Source organism: Ipomoea triloba, chromosome 1 (assembly GCF_003576645.1).
Source record: "Ipomoea triloba cultivar NCNSP0323 chromosome 1, ASM357664v1".
In the NCBI taxonomy this organism is placed as follows: domain Eukaryota; kingdom Viridiplantae; phylum Streptophyta; class Magnoliopsida; order Solanales; family Convolvulaceae; genus Ipomoea; species Ipomoea triloba.
The window spans coordinates 9605367-9629158 of record NC_044916.1 but is presented as its reverse complement, the minus strand read 5'-3'; the positions used below and the strand labels follow the sequence as shown (position 1 = coordinate 9629158).

Below are 23792 nucleotides of genomic sequence, written 5' to 3'. Positions count from 1 at the left end.
TTAATATACCGATGGTCAACACATATACCGCTCCTTAGTAGTTCACAATGCTTAACTCCAACCTTCATTACTGATTGGAGAGGGAATTTTTTATCGTTCGGTCAAAGTGGGCGCGTAGGCGTCCTTGACTATGATCGGACGACATGGCTTCTCAATAATCTATCACGAAGTCGACGTCAACCAAATCACCCCTTGGAGCAAGGTAGCTGACATATATCTACCTCGCTTTTCAACGATGAATTCATCCCGCTCCTCAGCGATGAATTTATCCCACTTCCTAGCCATGCTACTTTTCAACGATGAATTCATCCCGCTCCCTAGCGATGAATTTATCCCGCTTCTTAGCGATGCTGCTTTTCAGCGATGAATTCATCCCGCTCCTCAGCGATGAATTTATCACGTTTCTTAGCGATACCGTTTTTCAATGATGAATTCATCTCGCTCCTCAGCGATGAATTTATCTTGCTTCCTAGCGATGCCGCTTTTCAACGATGAATTCATCTCGCTCCTCAGCGATGAATTTATCCCGCTTCCTAGCGGTGCCGCTTTTCAACAATGAATTCATCCCGCTCCTCAACGATGAATTTATCCCACTTCCTAGCGATGCCGCTTATCAGCGATGAATTCATCCCACTCCTCAGTGATGAATTTATCCCAATTCTTAGCGATGCCGCTTTTCAGCAATGAATTTATCCCGCTTCGTAGCGATACCGCTTTTCAGCGATGAGTTTATCCCGCTTCATAGCGATGCCGCTTTTCAGCGATGAATTTATCCCGCTTCGCAGCGATACTGCTTTTCAGCGATGGGAAAGAAGATAAAAGGTGGAGAAAGGGGGAGTTGGGATGAGTGTGATTTGGGAGTCAATCACAACCACCCCTTAGACTAAGGGACTTACTTAGAGGGAATTAGGTATTAAGTTAAGATAGACATGCTACTTTTCAACGATGAATTCATCCCGCTCCCCAGCGATGAATTTATCCCGCTTCCTAGCGATGTTGCTTTTCAGCGATGAATTCATCCCACTCCTCAGCGATGAATTTATCACGTTTCCTAGCGATACCGCTTTTCAACGATGAATTCATCCCGCTCCTCAGCGATGAATTTATCCCGCTTCCTAGCGATGCCGCTTTTCAACGATGAATTCATCCCGCTCCTCTGCGATGAATTTATCTCACTTCCTAGCAATGCCGCTTTTCAACGATGAATTCATCCCGCTCCTCAACGATGAATTTATCCCACTTCCTAGCGATGCCGCTTTTCAGCGATGAATTCATCCCACTCCTCAGTGATGAATTTATCCCAATTCTTAGCGATGCCACTTTTTAGCAATGAATTTATCCCGCTTCGTAGCGATACCGCTTTTTAGCGATGAGTTTATCCCGCTTCATAGCGATGCCGCTTTTCAACGATGAATTTATCCCGCTTCGCATGGATACTGCTTTTTCAATGATGGGAAAGAAGATAAAAGGTGGAGAAAGGGGGAGTTGGGATGAGTGTGATTTGGGAGTCAATCACAACCACCCCTTAGACTAAGGGACTTACTTAGAGGGAATTAGGTATTAAGTTAAGATAGACATGCTACTTTTCAACGATGAATTCATCCCGCTCCCCAGCGATGAATTTATCCCGCTTCCTAGCGATGTTGCTTTTCAGCGATGAATTCATCCCACTCCTCAGCGATGAATTTATCACGTTTCCTAGCGATACCGCTTTTCAACGATGAATTCATCCCGCTCCTCAGCGATGAATTTATCCCGCTTCCTAGCGATGCCGCTTTTCAACGATGAATTCATCCCGCTCCTCTGCGATGAATTTATCTCACTTCCTAGCAATGCCGCTTTTCAACGATGAATTCATCCCGCTCCTCAACGATGAATTTATCCCACTTCCTAGCGATGCCGCTTTTCAGCGATGAATTCATCCCACTCCTCAGTGATGAATTTATCCCAATTCTTAGCGATGCCACTTTTTAGCAATGAATTTATCCCGCTTCGTAGCGATACCGCTTTTTAGCGATGAGTTTATCCCGCTTCATAGCGATGCCGCTTTTCAACGATGAATTTATCCCGCTTCGCATGGATACTGCTTTTTCAATGATGGGAAAGAAGATAAAAGGTGGAGAAAGGGGGAGTTGGGATGAGTGTGATTTGGGAGTCAATCACAACCACCCCTTAGACTGAGGGGCTTGCTTAGGAGTCAATCACAACCACCCCTTAGACTGAGGGGCTTGCTTAGAAGGAATTAGGTATTAAGTTAAGATAAGCATATTAAGATAGACATGCATTGCACACATTCTGCATACATTCATATACACATATTTGCATACATACATTATTAGCATATTAGGATAGGCATACATTCATACATACATTCATACATGCATATTTGCATTATTGAGGTTTTGCAAGAGAGTACAAGATTCTCGCTTGATACCCGACAATGAAGTTCATTTGAAGGTTCAGCCAAAAGAAGCAATATGACTGCATAAATAATCCAAGAAGATCCTTCGCAAGCCTTGGAGGTTACACTCATGGTTATACTCTTTTTCCCTTAGCTAAGTTTTTTCCCATTGGGTTTTTCTTAGTCTAAGGTTTTTAACGAGGCAACCAACGTAAACCAACATCCGCATTCAATTTAGACTTGAGGGGCTCATCACGGATTATTAAAGGTGTTCGAATCAGACCGGATTTTTTTCTACTTTCTTGTGCCGTCACTTCGTGAGCCACAAGAAAGTGAGGGGCTAGTGTTGGATATAGTACTACGACACATAAAGACCTTAAATTAACCTTAAACTCCACCTGTAAATACCTTACTCATTTCCCATTCTCATGATCCCAAAATCACTCACAAAATCTCATTTCTTATAGTAGTTCTACTTCTTTATATCAAGAGAGAAATCCTCTATTGTCTCTTCGTTGTTATATAGGAGATGTAATATTTTCTTTATAGAAGAGTACTTTCATTCTTGTTCGTGGTTCTACCCTATCGGGTTTTACTTATAGAGGCTGTGTTTCCTTGTTGTTACTAATTTCTCTCTTACTCAATATTCATTTCTTATACCGTTTGTAGGAATTGATCCTGGTAGAGTGATTTACATGTCTAGGAAAAACACTGGTTAAGACCAGGTATTTAAGTAGTCCGTTGGTGACTCACCTCTCTTATGCAGAAGTATTTTCCTGGTGTACTCTTCATAAAGCTAGTATTGTTCCGCATTTGGTATTATTTGATTATTTCATATATTATTCGTTGAAATTACGGTAGTGTTGGCCAAGCCGTTGACTAGCCCATTAGTCACAAAACCAACAATTATCTTATGTAGATACATTTAAAACTCATTATTAAAATTATCAATGTAGGGCAATATAACATTTTAACACACTTGATGCATTGACAAGATGCCAAGACTACAACAACGCTGCAATCAATTTGTCAAATCTAGAAAATGAAAAAAATTTCACAATAGCCACCGTTGATTCATTCATTTATCCTGTATGTAAAATACTTATTGTGCATTCATTAAATATATTAGAACTAATATAAATTTACAATTCATTTCATTTTCTAGACTCAACCTACTTAGATTATTGCATGCAAAATAAACATCAACCTTCACAACAAATACTTGGTATATAGGATTTAGTCACTATTTAAAAAAATTATGCACAAATTAGAAAACAATTTAACTCGAAGATTAATATCAATTCAATAAAAAAAAAAAACACACACACACACACAAATCAAGTACTCCAGTCATTCCTACTAATTCTAAAAATATGAAATTGAAAGTGAACAGGTGCAAAATAGATGTGAAAATTATTGATGAAACTGGGCACGTTTTAACATCAATATTCGAACTACCTGCAGAGTTATTGTTGTTACGTACTATCAAGTAAACAAGTTATGAAAATAGAATAAGGGATACTACTGATGAACCTATACAAATATAATAAATATTAATATTTAATTCAATACTTTCACATGAGACATGTAGGGGAACAAACTACCACTGCAAAATATCAACAGATGTTTGTTCATAGTACAACTAAAATCCAATCATATACACAACAAGGAAAATTCATAACTTCCTACATCATAATCTCATTGCATGACGTTATCATCTTGCTACCAACAATAACTCAATAGCAAATAATACACTAGTACCAACAAAAAAAGAAAAGGACAAATAGTAAAGATGAAAACAATAGGCATGTTTGGTAAATGGTGAATCCATCAAAATTTTGACGGATATGCCATTTCGACATTTTGATCAAGATCAAAACGTCAAAAATGTTGTTTGGTTAAATGAAGGTTTGGAGCAGCGGTTTGCTACAAACCGCCAAATTTACAAACGCTGCATTTTGCAGCATTTGCAAATCGCGTTTTGAGAAAAGACTTTCTTTCCCCAAAACGCCCTTAATATTTTAAAAAAAAAAAAAGAAATTAATTTAAGGGATCAAGCTCCTAAATTAAGGAGCCTGATCTGCATAGCTGTTATGAAAATTGGAGCCTTGAGGCTCAAATGAGCCTCAAGGCTCCATTCCCCCCTTCTTCCACCAATGTGGGATTAGTGGGGGAAACAAAAGGCCTTTTCTATTGTATTTTATTTTTTTTTTAAATTTTTTTAAAACATTATTATTATTATTAAATATATGTATACCATTTTGGTCATTTTACATGTTAACCGCTAATCTAAACAGTTAATTTTACAAAACATCTTTTTACAAATCGCTAACATAATCCGCAAGTCAAACCCGTTAACACAATCCGCTATTTACTATCGCTAACACAATCCGCTAACGCTAACCACTATTTACCAAACAAGGCCAATGACAATGTTACTCAAAAGAGAATTAAGAATACTTAGAAAAATTCAAACCAAAAGTAGTATTTATTTAGACTAGTGTTTTTAGACCAAGTATTTAGACTATCGAGTTTACAAAGTTGTAAACATTTATTTTAGTGACAATTATAATGAATTTCCAAATATTATCTTAGATTGATATACTTTGAGTTACATATTTAAATAAACAAATTTGACATTCAATTACCTATGTATAAAATTTTTCTATATAATCTTACATTGATATACTTTTAAATATTTTTTTAAATATGAACATTTGACATTAATTCATTCACGCAATACACGTTTAAAACTAATATTTCTATAAATATTATTTCATTCTTAATCTATATATATATATATATATATATATATATATATATATATATATATATATATATATATATATANTATATATATATATATATATATATATATATATATATATATATATATATATATATATATATATAAACAGAAGTGCTAGCTTTCCCACTCATTTTAGTCCAAAAATTTTGAAATCGGTCAACATAATATTATATAGTAATTCCTTATCAGAAATTATAACCTTCCTTATCATTCCTTATTTATGGCTAAAATTGACAAAATATTCAAAATATGATTCTATTCCTTATTATACACGGAAATTAATGTAATATTTTAATCAATTCCATTCCTGTATGAATATATTAATCTTGCATATTTTTAATATATATATATATATATATATATATACATTAGTATATGATCTATTTGGTACTATAAGAACAATAACCCATTAAAAATATTACTATATTATTAAATTACTCTTATGATAATATTAAAAGAAAAAATTCTAACAATTAAATTACTATATGATGTATATTATAGTATTCCAAAAAAATATTACTATATTTTGTTAATGTACCTAATTAAATTCCTCTGATGATAATATTTACAAAAAAAAATTCCAACAATCAAATTACTATATGATGTATATTATAGTATTCCAAAAAAATATTACTATATTCGGTATATATATATATATATATATATATATATATATATATATATANTATTACTATATTATGTTAATGTACCTAATTAAATTCCTCTGATGATAATATTTACAAAAAAAAATTCCAACAATCAAATTACTATATGATGTATATTATAGTATTCCAAAAAAATATTACTATATTCGGTATATATATATATATATATATATATATATATATATATATATAAAAAGTTTACCAAATAAAATTATTATTGATTGATGTATACATGTAATGACTTTATTTGGTAAGCTTTATATAATCTATACTATATATAAAAGTAAAATTCTTCTATTTCATTTTTCCGCACAAACTTTTGAGGTCAATTAATTAAATATTTTATTGGTCAAATAATTAATAAAACTTATTTGGTAAGAAAATATAAAATGGAAATTAACTAATATCTATTAATTGGTAATATTGTTTTTATATTCACGTATCAACACTATTTAATAAAACTTATAAAATCCCTCCTTCAACTTTCCAGCACAACTAATATTATTAATTAATTGATAAAAAAATTAATAAAGTTTAATTGGTAACAAAATTTTATTTACCAAATTTTGAGAATAATTAAACCATTATAATTGTGAGAATAATGGAAATTTTTTTTGTGTAATTTTATAATAACAAATAATTTATTATTATTTAAACTAATAATAATAATTCAAATACTTATTTGTACTTATATATATATACTACTATTAATGAAAATAAAATCATCCTTTGTGAAATTTTCGGCGCAAACAATAGTAAAGATAAAACGGAAAAGAAAGCTGATTTTTCTAATTGATTGAAAATATAAAAAGATCCTAATGGAAAAGGAGACGAAAACTAGGCAAATTGGAAAAAGGAAAAGGATATTACTAATTGATTGAAAATTATTTAAAAACTTTTTAAAAAATTAATTACACTTTCCTTTTAAAAATTTTAAATTATTTAAACTTTAAAAAAGTTAATTAAACATGGGTTGTTAGATTTTTTATAATAATTAAAATTAATTTATTCGAATATAGAGGAGGAAGAAAAAATTAAATGCGATATGGTGAAAATGAATATACATAAGGTTAAAAGTATAATTGCACATATATTAGTGTACTTGCCTAATAATTATTATGTTAATTAAGCTAAACATCAGTCGTTAAATTTATTTTTATAATAATTATAAATAGATTATTTCTCATTTTTCTCATATTTATTTCAGTAATAATATAATTACATAAGTCATATTACATATCGATCTTTTTAAGATAATTGTAGACAAACAAGTCATATATTATTCAATTAATTGAGTAATACTTTTGCACTAATCTTATAATCAAATAAATGTACATATTAAATATTATAATTTTTTTTATAATTTCATCTTTATTTTTATTATCTAAATGTATTATAAAAAAATTTATCCGTACATCGCACGGGTAATTGGACAATTATTTACTCTAATTCAAGCAAGGAAAACATCAGAAAACATAATCGATTCAACTAATTTCATCAATTGCGCTATATAATATTCGATGATATAATTTATATAATTGTATATCGATCCAAATATTCTTAAAATATTATAACAAATCCATTCCGTGCAACGCACGGACCTCGTGCGTTAATACTAGTTTATTTTGTAAACTAAACGTATTGTAAATGTGCTTAAAGGTACAGATTCAATCTCAATCAAGTGAAGGAAGACATTATATTAATAATAATTTCATTTAATCATTTTATAGAAACTTGTAAGAATTTCCAAATTAAATTAGGCCATGCATTGCTGGGGTGTTCATAAAAACGACACGTATTGCATTAAGAATTTGAGCAGCTGCCCAGCTCATTTTTGTTGAAATGGTATGAAAACGACCAACATAATAGGTTGTGAATTGACATATAAAGAATCTTATCATAATCTTGGAATTTAGATTACGTTGTTTAAGATTTTTTTTGTTTTCCGATTCCTTGAACTTGTTCAGTCACGCTGAAAAAGATTGAAAAAAGTTGTGGAGCTCAAATTTCCAAAATGTTTACCGCATAACGTAAGATATTCCAAAATTTTATAGGCCAAAGTCTCTGTCAGATCCCTGTACTCTAGTATTTTGTTCAATTTAATCTCTGTATCTCAATTTTGATCAATTTAATCCATGTACTTTAAGATTAAAGAACAATTAAGGATAATATTTAACATCATTTATTTTTTCCGTTAAGTTTGCCCACGTGGCGTTGGAATTGCCATGTCAGATTTTTGTGATGTGGCATAAAACACAAAAATCTGATATGACAATCTCAACGCCACGTGGACAGACTTAACAGAAAAAATAAACGGTATTAAGTATTGTCCTTAATTGTTCTAAATCTTAAAATACATGAATTAAATTGATCAAAATTGAGGTTTAGAGATTAAATTGAACAAAACACTATAATACAGGGACATGACAGGTACTTTGAACAAATTTTATACGCAAAGAATATCCTTCTTATTTCTTTAATTATATCGTCATAATTTTTTATTTTTTAAAAAAATCCATTCTTTGATGTATTTTATGATGTTTGCTTCCTTAAATAACAAAACATTCTTATATTTATTTGGTTTTTATAATTGACTAACTATATTCTAAGTTAAAAAGGAAAGCAATTTAATAATTAAATATGAAAAGAATTGACGAAACAAATCGGACAATGTTAGATCAGAAAAATAAATATTTAAAACAAATTAAGAGTTAATTCCATACCTTTAAAAAAAAAGAGTTAATTCCATTTTTTATTATAGATTTATAGGTGTCAGTTCACTTTTAGTCCCTTTTTTTTCAAAACATCTCATTTGGTCATAGTATTATTGTGACATGACTATTTTTTATCCTTTGTCAACAAAATTGTTTAAATGGTGATAAATACAACGGCATTTTAGTCTATTCAATTCTAATATCCACAAATCTTTTTCTCTTTTTTTTTTTTGGATCTTAGATTTATGTGTCATTTCACTTTTAGTTCTTTTTTTTTCAAAACATCACATTGGTCCTACCATTATTGTGCCATGACCATTTTTTGTTCTTCGTCAACAAATATGTTTAAATGACATTAAAAATGACCTTATTAACATCTCAAAATCCTTCTTTTTTTCTTCTTGATAATAAAACTATTATTAATGCATAAGTCTATTGCAAAATCTAAAATATATTTCTTGATGGAGAACAAAAAATGGCCATCGACAATAATGTTAGGACCAACATGGATGTTCTGAAAATAAAAAAAGGACTAAATTAAAGTGGAACAACATATATAAATCTAGGACCAAAAAAGGAAAAAGACTTAACACTTGGAATTGGATAGACCAAAAAAGGAAAAAGACTTAACACTTGGAATTGAATAGACCAAAATGCCTTTATATTTATTATAATTTAAACGATTTTGTTAACAGATGACAAAAAATGGTCATGCCACAATAATATTAGAACCAAACGGGGATGTTTTGCAAAAAAAAAAAAAAGAAAAGAAAATGACTAAAAATAGACATACAACTATAAATTTAGGAGCAAACTGAGATTAACTCAAAAATTAATGAGGTAATGTATTATTATTATTATTATTATTATTATTATTATTATTATTATTATTTGAAAGGTTGTATCACTCTGCTATTATTATTTTCATTTTTAGGCTATGTTTGGCAAACCTAGCTGAAAATGTAAGCTGAAAAGTAGCTAAAAATTGAAAAGCTATAAGCTCGAAGCTGAAATCTGAAGAGTTGTTATGCTTAAAAGTGTTTGGTAAAATTAGCTTTTTGATAAGCTGATAAATGTAAAAAGACTAAAAAGGACATCTTCATATAATTTAAATAGTTTTAAATTTAAATAGGTTTGTTTATATATTAAAATATAAAATAGTGAAATCAATATATTTTAATAAAATATAAAGTAAGAACATATATTTGAAAACATATAAAGTAAAACAAAATGTTTATAATTCATAAGATTAGTTCATACAAAAATCAATGTTAAAACACAAATGTCAAATTGAAATTACAACCAAACATATTGAAGAGAAAAAGTCAAAAAGGTTTTAATTGGGAAGGGTAAATGATGTCATTTCTTTAAAATAATAAGGTTAAAGATGGAAAAAAAGTTAGGAAACTACTAGCTTATTTTGAAACGCTACCTTAGGTAGCGTTCAAAAATAAGCTCTTATTTTAAGCTACTAGCTTATTTTAAGAACATTACCAAATAGAGCTTATAACTTATTAGTAGCTTAAAATAAATTATAAGCTTCTAAATAAGTTCTGTCAAACAGAGCCTTAATGGTTTGGCATACACACACTTAAGAGCAAATTACCATTTTTGTCAACTGATTATAGGAGTCATGTTAATTGCAATTCACGACTTTTAAAACTGTTAATTTCGTACCTTAACTATTCAATTTTTATCAATTTCGGTCACTCCGACCAAATTACCGGTCAAATCTTATCGGAAACTAGTAAATGGTAAAATAATGAAGGTATTTTAGTCATTTCACATCTCTTTCCCTCTTCTCCGGCGAATTCACTACCAACTGGTCACCACGTCGATGTTGGAGTAGCAAGGCAACAGCGGCAACAGATCGGCGAGCAAAGCTGGACGAAGGAGCTACACCATAGTTTACCCCCCCCCTCCCCCCATCGTCTCCCCACTCCATTTTTCACGGGCGAGCAAAGCTGGAAGAAGGACGACAACCTCCAGCGAGCTGGAACCGACCTCATCTCCTTCCCATCGGCGAGCAGTAGATCAAGCAAGGAAACTGGGTGTTTGTTGACGGTGGCAAAATTCTGGTCGGAACCCGACAAGTTCATGCTGGAGAGATTCTTGAACAGGGAAGCGGTAGAGGCAGATAATCCACTAAAATGGTTTCAGTATGTGCCTTTCAGGTATGGGTGACGAATCTATGTGGGAATGGCGTATGCGTTGCAGATTTCGCATCTCACCATTGCTCGATTGATTCAAGGTTTCAATTTTAGCACACCTGGGAATGTCGAACTGGACATGGAAGAGGAATTGGGAGTAACTCTGCCCTGAGCAATGCCGTTATAGCTAGTGGTTACGCCTCGCTTGCCCCCAAACTTCTATGGGTTTGCGTCACTTGTCCGGAGAAGACCTTGGTTTTTCGGTGATGTAATGGAGAAAAGTGGTAGCTCGACGGAGAAGAAGAAAGAGGTATGAAATGACTAAAATATCCTTATTATTTTAAGGTTTAGGATTTTCCGGTGATATTTGACTGGCAATTTGGCTGGAGTGAATAAAATTGATAAAAATTTTATAGTTAAGGTATGAAATTAACAGTTTTAAAATTCGTGGATTGCAATTAACAAGACTCCTATAGTCAGTGGACCAAAATGACAATTTTCTCTACACTTAATCCTCGTTCCTATATAGTATTCTATAGGATATAGTGATTATATAGTATTATATAGTATATATAGTATTAGTATTCAAAGGTTATATATTTTTTTTTTGAAAATAGTATTCAAAGGTTACATAATCACTATATACTACGTAGTATATACTTTGATTATATATATAGCTAGTATTGTACTATTGTATATAATGAAAATAATACTATTGTATATAATATTATATAATTACTGTTTTGATCCTTCAATTGTTTTGCAATTATCAATTTAATCTTTAATTTTAAATTTGGTTAAATTGATCCTCCAATTGTTTTAAATTTCGTTAATTAAGTCCATTAGCTACTATTCCATCAGTCAGCCGTTAGTTACCAAAATATAGTGGCTAGAGGATTTAATTGACGAAATTTAAAACAATTGGAGGGTATTCGATCAAATTGAAAATTAAGGACTAATAAATTGATAAGGGAAAATTGCATTTTTCGTCCTTAAGTTATATGGTAATTGTAGAAGTTGTTCCTAAGTGTTGGTCGTAATCACTTTTCATCCTAAACTATCATTGACATTGCACTTTTCATCATTTTATTAACTTTTTGTACTTACTTTTCATCCCTAAGCTATACTAAAGTTGTAAATTTCGTTCATAACATTTTGTTAGTAAATGGACAAAAAGTACCACGCTAATAATAACTTAGGGACAAAAAATGAACATGATTAATGATTAGGGACGAATTCTACAATTATTACATAATTTATGGATTGGACGAAAAGTGCAATTTTATCAAATGATAATTACAAAACAATTGACTTACAAAAACAATGATTTTTCCTAATTTAATATTTAAAAATTTCTATTTTTTTCTTTAAATTACTCCGTAAAAGATATAGTCATTTTCAGCATATCACATCAATTTAGAGCTAGTACTAGAATAGTAGAACAGAAGTTGTGATTGAAATTCATCGTTGTACTACGTGGTACATGGATTGTCACAAGGGCAGTTGGATTATAACAGATCAGAATTCAGAATGGTGACCACCAAGCCCATGGGACACACAAACATAAAGTCACGTGGACCGCACAGCTGCACGTGAATTCCACACCTTACCTCCTTCAACTTAAGGATTAGCCAAAGTGCCAAACAGCCCTTGTCCCCTTTGCTCTGGTCTGGGCTTGATTTGATGTGAATTATTATTATTATGGGTAGCACGAATTGGGGTCCACCGAGATAGCACCAAATCACATACTCGCTCCTGAGAGGTCCCACGTGGACAGCCGGTGGCCCTCACTTGAGCCAAATCCTTTCCTTTAATTTATTTTTATTTAGATGAGATTAGAATTTAGAGGATAAAAGCAAAAGGCATAATTGCAGAGATGTGTCAATTGGTTCAGTTGGCTTTGGAATGATTATGGAAAAATTGAATTTTTTGTCCTCCCGTGATGTTGATTTAGTCTCTGAATTATATATGTGATTATCTTGAATTCCTAAATTATGTACAAAGTGTCGAGTTTAGCCCTTGAATGACCAAATTCGTCACTTTATTAGGTAACATATTAGTGGTAGAAATAGTTATCGAGGAACTAAATTCTCCACTTCGGTCATAATTTAGGAATTGAAAACGGTCACATATATAATTCAGAGACTAAGTCTATATGACTGGAAAACAAAGAAAATGTAATTTTTCAGCCATATTTTACTACCAGCCTAATACAACTGGTACTTACTGAGTGGAACCAGCACTGTTTGGAATGGTAATGGGGCCTAGATGAGTTCAACTCACCACTATGTCCAAAATCTAATTTTCTTTTTAGCTTTTTTTGGGTCTATTTTAGCTCCTAATATGATTCTAAAGTAGACCACGACTCCCAAATGGAACTATTATTACTCTCTCTATCTCATTTTATGTGTCTAGTTCGGTTAACGAGACTTGATTAAAGTTATTTTTAATTATATTTTTCATAATATTCAGTTTAGTATTAGTATACAAAATTTATATATTTAGAAACTATACTAAAGGTACTACTAAACACAAAAAAAAAAAAATCAAATTTAAGAATAAGTAAAAAATACTATAAAAATAAACAAAGAAAAAATAGTTGGTTTGACTCATGAATAGTGACTAGGACAGATAAAATGGAACAAATGGGATATATTTTAACTTGGAATGCATGCTTGAAAGTTGAAAGCTTTTTTTTTTTTTTTGAAAACAAAGTTGAAAGCTAAATACATAGTTATATATACACCTTTTACTCTATAAACTATGACGGATCATATTAAAGACAATGCATATAGTTTTAGTAAGTTTCACCCTGACGGATCATATTAAAGACAATGCATATAGTTTTAGTAAGTTTCACCCTCTCAACTCTCAAGTACCTAGTAGTAGTGATTTTGTAATAAATATTTGTCCAAATAATATCATATATATTAATATGATTTTCATCTACTTATAAATTAATTGACTTTACCTTTCAAAAAAAAAAATTAATTGACTTTATCACAAATTAATAAAAAAAAATTTCACATCACATGGTAATAGATATAGTATAAAAATTGTTTGTTTCGACAGCTCAATTTGTCACATGGATGAAGTTTGGGAAGAGAGAGATAAATTTAGTATAAAAATTTTGTAATAGAGTACATTGCCCTTTTTCTATTACTACAATTTTGAAATCTAAATACTTTATTTATGAACTAAATATCCGTCTCATTTCTATGTATTATTACTTACCAAAATTATCAATTTGATTATGAGTAGGAATTTCGTCGGTCGTTATACTGTGGACCATGATCACAAAACGACGTCGTTTCAATAAGTGGAGAAACGGCGACCATTAGTCGTAACGGAGCTCCGTAACTGATACTACAGTTCATCTCAAATGATACTGCCTCACATTTGTTTTTATATTATCGAATAAAACTGCAGTTATATCGAAAAGGAACTGCAGTTGTGTTCAAAGGGAACTGCAGTTGTGTTGAACTAATACTGAATAACAGTTTCACATTTTTGAGTGTATATTGTTAAATGAAATTATAATTATATCGAAATGATATTGTAAGGAAACTACAGTGTATTATAAAAGAAACTGTAGTTGTGTTGAAAGGAAACTGAATAACAATTTCACATATTTGAGTGTATAATGTCGAATGAAACTGCAGTTATATCGAAAAAGAACTGCAATTGTGTTGAACTGATACTGCAGTTATGTTGAAAGGGAACTGTAGTTGCGCGGAACGGAGGCCGTTTAAGCCGTTTGTTGTCATTAATCAAAACGACGTCGTTTTGATGCCGACCAGTAAAATTTGCGGAATTTCATGACATTAGATTTATCATGCACCTGGGTACCCTAGCTAGGCTTTAATTTGTATTTGTATTGGGCACTATATGATATAACATGTGAAATGATAATTCAAGCTTTAATTTCAATAATGAAAATGATGTTCCTTTGGACTTGATAAATAGGGTAGCTATGAATGAAACATTAAAATAACATAAATGTTAAGTCACATGCATGTTAACATCAATATATGATACATTTATCATTATAAGCCTTATTATTATTATTATTATTATTATTATTATTATGCGTATATTGCTATAAGAGTATGTATTATTCTTAGTTAGAATTAAGATTATGTCTGGGTAATCATTATAGATTTAAAAGATAAAGCGAGCACGATTAAATCCATCTAGAAATTAAAAGCCTATTCTAAGTTGGCAATTTGAAGTTATTAATTAACCTACAAGCTTGTTATGTATTAAGACCCAATACAGATGTTGACGTTATGGTTCAACCCAAATAAGGAATTCAATCTCCTATAGCAAATAAAGTTCAATTCATATACCATATATATTAACTTTCTTTATCCTCATTGAGGAGATTCAATTCTTATGGTGGATATAGTTACTCATTTCTATTTGGCAGAAGCAAGTATTTGATTTGAGGACAAAACTTCTCAAAGAGTAAGGGAATGTTGAGAATTAAGACATGTGCATTTTAAATAAAAAGGGGAGCTAAAAATATCATCCTTTCAACATACATTTAACTAAAGAGAAAAGTATAATTTTCTAACTTTCAACTAAATACTAAAAAATAGAAGTATTCTTTGAAAAAAAAATATTTTTAATTTTTCTTTTCAAATTTATAAACAGACATGCGGTGCATTATTTTTTTTTTGAGTATTATTGACTCTGTTAGAGTGTAGTATCTACAGTATAGTATCTGTTCATAACTACTTTCTCAACTAAATGAAGCACAAAAGTCAATATTGCCTCCATGAGACTCGAACTCATCCCCTCCCATATGGGTACAACCAGGTGTCACTAGACCACAAGGTCTTTGACGCAATGCATTTTTTTAATAATTGAAAATTAAATTTGATTAATTTTGAAGTTAAAGACCAAAAGAAATATAATAGTTATGTGAGTGAAACTAGAATTAATGTCAAAGCGGTGATTGTTAGGGTGTGTTTGGTTGGTGGGTTTAGGCACAAAGAATGGGTATGAAAGTGATTGTTTGTGTTTGGTTGATAGGTTTTGTGAATGCTACTATGGGTTTGGAATACCCCATTAATGACAAAACCCATACCCTTATTAAATAAGGGTTTCATCCCCCTTCCTCCTTTCTTCCTCAACTATTAATAATCATTCTCATTCCACCCAATTACCAAACATGTTAAATACTTTCACCAAAACCCATTACCATTACCAAGTATTTGATACCCATTCCGATTCCGATTCCCATGTTCGAACCAAACGCACCCTTAGATTACTTAGATATGGCCTATAGGGTTAACCATAAATTATTATTGCGTGGAGCGAGGTTCACACATTTTTGTGAATAATAGTCCAAAAAATACATAAAGTATATTATTTTAAATCATAAAATGCATTATTATAACACATAAAATACATTATCTAACTCATAAAATACATTATTCTGACTCATAAAATACGTTATCTTACCCCAGAAATTTAATTATTCTAATACATAAAGTACATTATACATTATTCTAACTCACAAAATACATTATTCTAACTCATAAAATACATTATCTTACCCAAAAATTTCATTATTTTAACACATATAAAGTACATTATTCTAACTCATAAAATACAATATTATCTTATATTACCTCAGAAATTTAATTATTCTAATATATAAAATACATTATACATTATTCTAATTCATAAAATAAATTATTCTAACACATAGCATACATTATTCTAACACATAACATACATTATTTTAACTCATAAAATATATTGGCTCTGTTTGGTAAATAATTAGCCTATCAATCAATTTTGGTTAAAAAATCAATTTAAGTGTTTGGTTAATAAGGTCATCTACACCAATGCATATTAAAGGAGATAATGCCTTTGTTTGGCAGAGCTTATTTAGAAACTTATAGCTTATTTTAAGCTACTAATAAGCTATATGTTCTGTTTGGTAATGTTCCTAAAATAAGCTAGTAGCTTAAAATAAAAGCTTATTTTTGAACGTTACTTAAGATAGCGTTTCAAAATAAGCTAGTAGCTTCCTAACTTCTTCTTTTTTTTTTTTCTTTTTTTTTTTCATCTTTAACCTTTTTATTTTAAAGAAATGACATCATTTACCCTTCCCAATTAAAACCTTTTTAGCTAAACCTTTTTGACTTCTCCTCTTCAATATGCTTGGTTGTAATTTAATTTGACATTTGTGTTTGAACATTGATTTTTGTATGAAACTATGAACTAATCTTATGAATTATAAATATTTTGTTTTACTTTATATGTTTTCAAATATATGTTCTTACTTTATATTTTATTAAAATATATTGATTTCACTATTTTATATTTTAATATATAAACAAACCTATTTAAATCTAAAACTATTTAAATTGTATGAAGATGTCCTTTATAGTCGTTTTACATTTATCAGCTTATCAAAAAGTTAATTTTACCAAATACTTTTAAGCATAACAGCTAGCTTAACAGCTCTTCATATTTCAGCTTCGAGCTTATAGCTTTTCAGTTTTCAGCTTTCAGCTACCTTTTTAGCTAGGTTTGCCAAACATAACCAATGTCAGTAAAGTAGCCATGCTGGAAGAGAGGGAGAGGAGAGAGAGGGAGTGGGTGTCTTATGCAAATGAAGGTTAATGCTACACTAAAAGACATTCACTTTTTTTTTTTTTTTAATTAAAACTTTGCTGCTGTGCGCTAAAACACGCACAACAGCCGCCCAGCGGGGGCGCGCCTGACCCTTCAGTTTTTAATTTTTTAATTTAATTTGTTTTATTTTTTTCTCTACTTATTTTCTCTTTCCTAATCACACTTAACAAAATTCTTAAAAAACCGCGAAAAAACTCCATTGATAAGGATGCTCTGAGCTTTTTGTAACTCCAAAATACTAAAAATAAAAAAGGTTACTCAAAACAACCTTTTCAATTAGCTTTTTGAGAAAAGAAATATTACCAAACAGCTATCAGCTAACAGCTAATTTACCAAACACTTTTATACAATCAGCTAATGTTGTCAACTAATCATACCTTCTAACCCAATCAACTAACCGTCATTTACCAAAAAAGGTCATTATCTTACCCCAAAATATTAATTATTTTAACACAAGCACAGAACAAAGAACTTTTTTTAACATTAAAATAACGCCGTTTCAGACCGTGGTCCATACAATAATTTGCAGTTAACGATATGCATTAAAGAGTAGGCCCACTCCCACCTGTCCCGTTGGTTTCGAACATGATCTATCATCCTCAAGTCCGAAAATCAAAGTTGGAATTTGACAAAATAAACCATGGTGAAGGACTTTTACTAATTCTACTTCTCGTGACTATGGTTAATGGCTTAATGCCTAAAGATAAATTCCCAGGAAAAAAAAAGTTAAAAATGATAATAGTGTTTTTGGTTCCTTCCCTTCTCATTATAGAAATAATACTCTCTCTTTCCCTCTACAAGAAGAATACATCTTTTTTTTTTTTTTTTCTATTCTTCTTGGAGCTCTAAAACTTGCACTCCTCTTTTTTAGGAAAGCTATAAAAACATGTGGAATGCCAGTTGTTGGTGAATTTCAATTAATAATTAGTATAATAATAAAATAAAATAAAAAATTATTACTGATACAGTGCAGTGGAAATCTTGAAAAGATTGCATCTGCTGGCTGGAGGTGGTATTGGAGCTTGAGTTGCTTTTTGATGATGTTTAAGAGGTGGGTTTGCGTTTTGTTTACTTATTATATTTGTTTTCTTTTTGATTAATGGTTTCTGTTAATTAGTTGATAAAAATATTGTAAATTGGTGATTAATTTAGAAAATCTTGTGTGGGTGCTATGGGGGTTTATCTTCTAAAATTCAAATTGAATAGTAGTGATGCAAATTGATTTATGTGTTTTTTAAGCACAAGAGAAGCTGAAATTGATAGGCTCTTATGAGTATTTTAAGAACATATATAGGTCTTGACTAGGTTTAATTAAATGTTTCATCATATCACTGTTGTGGATTTTATATAATTTTTACTGATTAGGAGGACACCAGTATATGGAGGTTGTAGTATTTTAATTTGGGTTATGGAGTTTGTGCTTGCTTGACATGGGGTTTTGGAACTGTGCAGGTATTATTGAAAAGAAAGAAAAGATAGAATTGAGGAAGACAGCAAATAATGGGTGATTGCTCAAACTTGTACCTACTGTGAACTGTGAAGGGAATTGAAGTTTTCTGCAGTGATTATTCACCTTTTTTCACCATGCCTCTCTCTGAGTTTTTGAAGTTGCATAAGCTTGAGTTTGGGGAGCCAAAAACAGCTTCATCTTCGCCCGATTTATCTTCTTTGTGAGTAAAAACTGATCTATTATCTATCCATCTTGTTGCTGGTAATGGGAATTGGATCAATAACTAGTTGTCTTGCACATTACCTAGTTTTTCGTTTTCGTTTTCGTTTTCGTTTTTGTTTTTGTTTTTGTTTTTAATGTTGCTATGTTTTGAGACTTGTGCTTGGGTTTTATGTGCAGTTTTGAAAATGAAGTGGTTGAGCTTGTATGGGAAAATGGCCAGATTGTTATGCAAGGTCAGTCAAGCAGAGCTAAGAGGAGTCCTACTTCTAACAATCTATCCTCCTCACAAATGCCCGTGATTCGAGACAAGCCTAAAGAAAATCCCTCCACCCCGAGGATCGGAGGAAAGGCGTTTTTAATGGATGAAATGCCGTTATCTGTACCCACCAATGAAGTGGATTTGAGCCAGGATGATGAGATTGTGCCTTGGTTAAATTACTCACTAAATAATAATAGTCTGCAGTATGAATATAGTTCTGGAGTAGTACCTGAAGCATCTGGTCTGACTGCAAACGAACTTCCTGCACAAAATAATTTCGCTTCGATGGATAAGACAGGTGGTTCTAATCCGATGGCAGTGAATAATTCTTCACAGAGAACTGCTTCAAAACTCGAGTCTTCTAGATTTGGGATGTTCCCTTCGTGGTCTTATAAAGCTCACCACCCATCAGTTCCATCCCTGGGATCAGGTGCTTCAGATATCGGAATTAGTAATGCCAGCAACAGCCTAGATTCTATTTTGCGAGATTCAGTTCCTGGCCAAGCTTCAGTGGATACGAAGATGCAAAAGCAAGAAACAAGCATTCCGGGAAGAGGCCCCCCCGGTTTATTAAATTTCTCTCATTTCTGGAGACCAGTTGCACATACCAGAGCTAATACTGGGAACATTGCAGGTTCACCTGCAATAGAATCGAAGGAAAATAAAGAGAAAGAGCTAAGTGCAAATTGCCGTAATCCTGTAAATCCTGCACCTGCTGAAACATGTAGCACCTCAAAAAGGGAAATTGGCCGTCACAATCAGCCTGATTTACAATGTTTTAAGATTGACCACAGACCAGCTACTGCTAAGACTCATGATGCGTCGTTTCCCCTTGAAGAGCCCAATACATCTTTGAGTGAGGATATGAAGAAGAATAACAATAACTGGTATGGTCAACCCATTGATCCAGTTGTGAACAAAGGAGTCTTAGGTGGTGACAAAGCTGTTGAACCTGGGGCCGTTTGTTCTTCTGTATGCTCCGGCAGTAGTCCAGAGAGAACTTCAAACGATCAGTCCAATAGTTTAAAAAGAAAATATTGTGATCATGAGTCTGGATGCCAAAGTGAAGTATGTTATGGTGTTGAATATCTCTTTCCCTTAATGTCATTACATAGTCTATTTTTACGATGTCACCACAATACAATTTTGTGTTCAGGATATTGAAGAAGAATCTCTCGATGCGAGAAAAGCAGCTCCTGTTCGAGGAGGTACTGGGTCAAAAAGAAGCCGAGCGGCAGAAGTGCACAACCTATCTGAAAGAGTAAGGAAAACCATCTGAGAAATGATAATTTCCAAATGCTATCATACCTCATGCTAGATTCTTGTTTATACAACTGCTTTTTTTTACTTATATTTTCACCCTAAACCATATAAATGGATACTTATTAACAAAAATTGCAAACAGCGGCGGAGGGACAGGATCAATGAAAAGATGCGCGCATTACAGGAACTCATACCTAACTGCAATAAGGTAATAAAACTGTCTCATTATCAATATTGGCTCACCGACCTTTTCAGTGTGTGCCTTCAGTCTACAAATATTTACTAAAAATAGTAGATTGCTCCAAGCTTTAAGGTAGGACACTATTGGGCATTATTGGGGGGATCTCACGCTGGAATTAACTCATTCATAAAAATAGAAACTATTTCCTTCACTATTGGTCATGCTGATAAAAGTAGCTTACCCAAATCAATCATATTGGAGTCGTCCTCTTTGAAGTAACATGTTTATTATTTGCATCTTGTTTCCAGACGGATAAAGCTTCAATGCTTGATGAAGCTATTGAGTATTTGAAGACACTTCAATTTCAAGTGCAGGTAAAGTGAAGTTTCTCTGTTGATTTGTGGACAAAGTGAACTGAATTAGCTCTGGTATCATGTTATAATATAAGATTGGGCTATAATGCACATAGGCCAAACCAAGATCGAATCTAATGAATTAGTTAGTCTAACACATGACTTTATAAATCCATATGTTCTTTCTTATATTTTTAATGTGGGCTCTTAACAATCAACATATAAATCTGCCTTCATCTGCTAATCTTTATTAGCTTCACAGTTTGTTGACCTTTGCATTCAGCCTGGCATTTCAAATTTCTTTTCATATTGTGTAAGAATACATATAAACATAGGTCCATTGACAGTGAATCCAACTTAATGCAGATTCTGTCAATGGGAGCAGGTTTTTGTGTACCTCCAATTATATATCCAGCGGGTATGCATGCCACTCACATGCCACATTTTCCTCTTATGGGTCTTGGGATGGGAATGGGAGTGGGAATGGGAATGGGTTTTGGTATGGGTATACAAGAAATGAACGGTAGATCCCCTGGATGTCCTTTATTTCCAATATCCCCTATGCAACGAGTACAACTGTCTTCCCCCCCTTTTTCCGGGCCTAGTACCTTTCCAGGAATAGCTGCATCTAATTTTCCAGTTTTTGGACATCCCGGTCTAGGTATTCCCATATCAATCCCAAAACCACCTACCATTTCTAAATCAGGGCAACCTGCCCGTAGTTCAGCTGTGGGTATGGGTGCCTCAAGGGCGGGAATTCAAGTAGAAGTCCCATCTGCTACACTGAAACCTGAGGATCTCGTAAAGACCAAGAGCTCACAACTGATGAACAATACCGATCCCAATCGATCAATAAATCAAACATCATCTCAGGTGTGTGCCTATTCATCACTTATTGACCTTTTATAGGCTACCAAGGTGTGATTTCATATCTGTTGCATTACTACTAGTCATCAATTTATTATTATAATCTTTTTACCTCATAATTTCTAAAATATGCCTCTATTACTTCTCATTGTAGAGGAAAGTGTAGCGGTTATTTCGGAGCTTGATACATATGGTATGTCCTCTTATAACTCAGCCTGCTTGGGTGCAAAATGGTGATCAACTACTTCATGATTGTGACAGCCCAGTCGTTAAGTTCACGAGCTCAACTGGCAGTGAAGCTGGTGAGTTTTTTCTTTTACAAATGGCTTCCTCTATCTTAGTGGGAAATGACACGAAAATGAAGTTAGCATTGTTGATTTGTGAGATTGTTTAGTTCCTGGCATAGGGGTGTTATAATTGGGTCAAGGTCACTCAACTGGGGCTATAATGCACATTGGTCAAACCAGTGAAACCACACTAAAAGACTGAATTCAATCAATTAGCTAGTATAATCTATGGCCTTATAAACCTATATATTCTCTATTTTTACAATGTGGGACTCTTAATAGGGGTGTTAGTCCCCAATTGTTATACCATGGACCAGGGTTCATATTGCATTGTGAACCCTGATACAAAAATCCTGTATCTTCAGTTAACACATTCTGTACCTACAGTTAACCGTTTCTGTACATGTAAACAAATAACTTGATAATTGCGGACATATATATGATAGCTACAGGTACAGAAACTGTAGGTACAGAACGTGTTAATTACAGATACAGAATCTGAAGGTTATAATTTGCCGTTAGTCCCTGGTCCCACATAATGTACAAGACCCTGGTCCATGGTATAATTTGCCGTTAGTCCCACGCTGAATCCCAAACAGTGGGGATAAACTAGAGGTGGACATGGATGCGGGACATCAAATTATCTAAATCTTTGAGATAAACATTTATAATGACAGATGAGTAATCCTTTCACTATGCCATTTTGAACCGAACAAGCTTAGTTTGTGTTTGAATGTTTCATCACCCCAGAGGGGCTGTCTTTTGTAATTTATGCATGCATGTCTATGCTTATCTAGGGATTTAATAAGAGCAGCTGAACTGAAAGAACCAATTTTTTTTTATGCAGCTTCTGATTAGCAGTGGCCACTATATGATGTGATTAGTGAAAGGGACTGATTTTGGCACTATTAGTCCCTGCTGTCTCCACTCAAAGGAGTTTCAACGCCGCTAGAATGAAGCTTTGTATCTACTTTTAGGTCAGGACTGCATATAATTTGGTATCTTAAAAGAGGATTGTATTTGTTTTTTTTTTTTTTAATTATTACGGAGTATTATTTATGTACATTGATCATATATAACTTAGGCAGTTGGGGTGGATCCTTTTTCCTTCCTCCTTCAGTCTGATCTCTTCCCAGTTTCCCTCCTAGTGTTTTCATGTCCATCAGATGTATAGCCGAATTTCAAATTGATGGATTAAATTGACCCGGTGACCCGTATCAAATAACTCAATTAATTAAAGGAATGAATGAATATGGTAAATGAGAAGTGATAAAAGACAAGAAATGTATACCATAGAGACAAAGATTGTACTAATGTTTGTGTAATCCTATTACAAGAGAATAAATGATGTCTTGATTAGACAATTACATTGGTATTTATACTAATTGATCTCTAACCACCCCGCGAAGGACGGGTTGGTTATAACTGCTTTGACCACGCCCGGCCTTGAGGCTGAGGCCCAGGTCGAGCGCGCGGCTTGGCCTGGGTGGGCTTGGTGCCAGCAGTTGAGGCCCAGG

The 23792-nt window shown here is 32.5% G+C and overlaps 1 protein-coding gene across 1 annotated transcript; it reads left to right on the top strand.

The window, feature by feature from the left end:
- Positions 1-18207: 18207 nt before the first annotated feature.
- On the top strand, positions 18208-23422 carry LOC116028090 (transcription factor PIF3-like). The gene is made up of 9 exons (XM_031269890.1): positions 18208-18444; positions 18846-19063; positions 19243-20392; positions 20481-20585; positions 20730-20795; positions 21077-21142; positions 21488-21994; positions 22143-22290; positions 23123-23422. The coding sequence occupies exons 2-8, from the start codon at positions 18978-18980 to the stop codon at positions 22152-22154; spliced, it is 1992 nt and encodes a 663-aa protein (XP_031125750.1). The 5' UTR covers positions 18208-18444; positions 18846-18977; the 3' UTR covers positions 22155-22290; positions 23123-23422.
- The last annotated feature ends 370 nt before the right edge of the window (positions 23423-23792 follow it).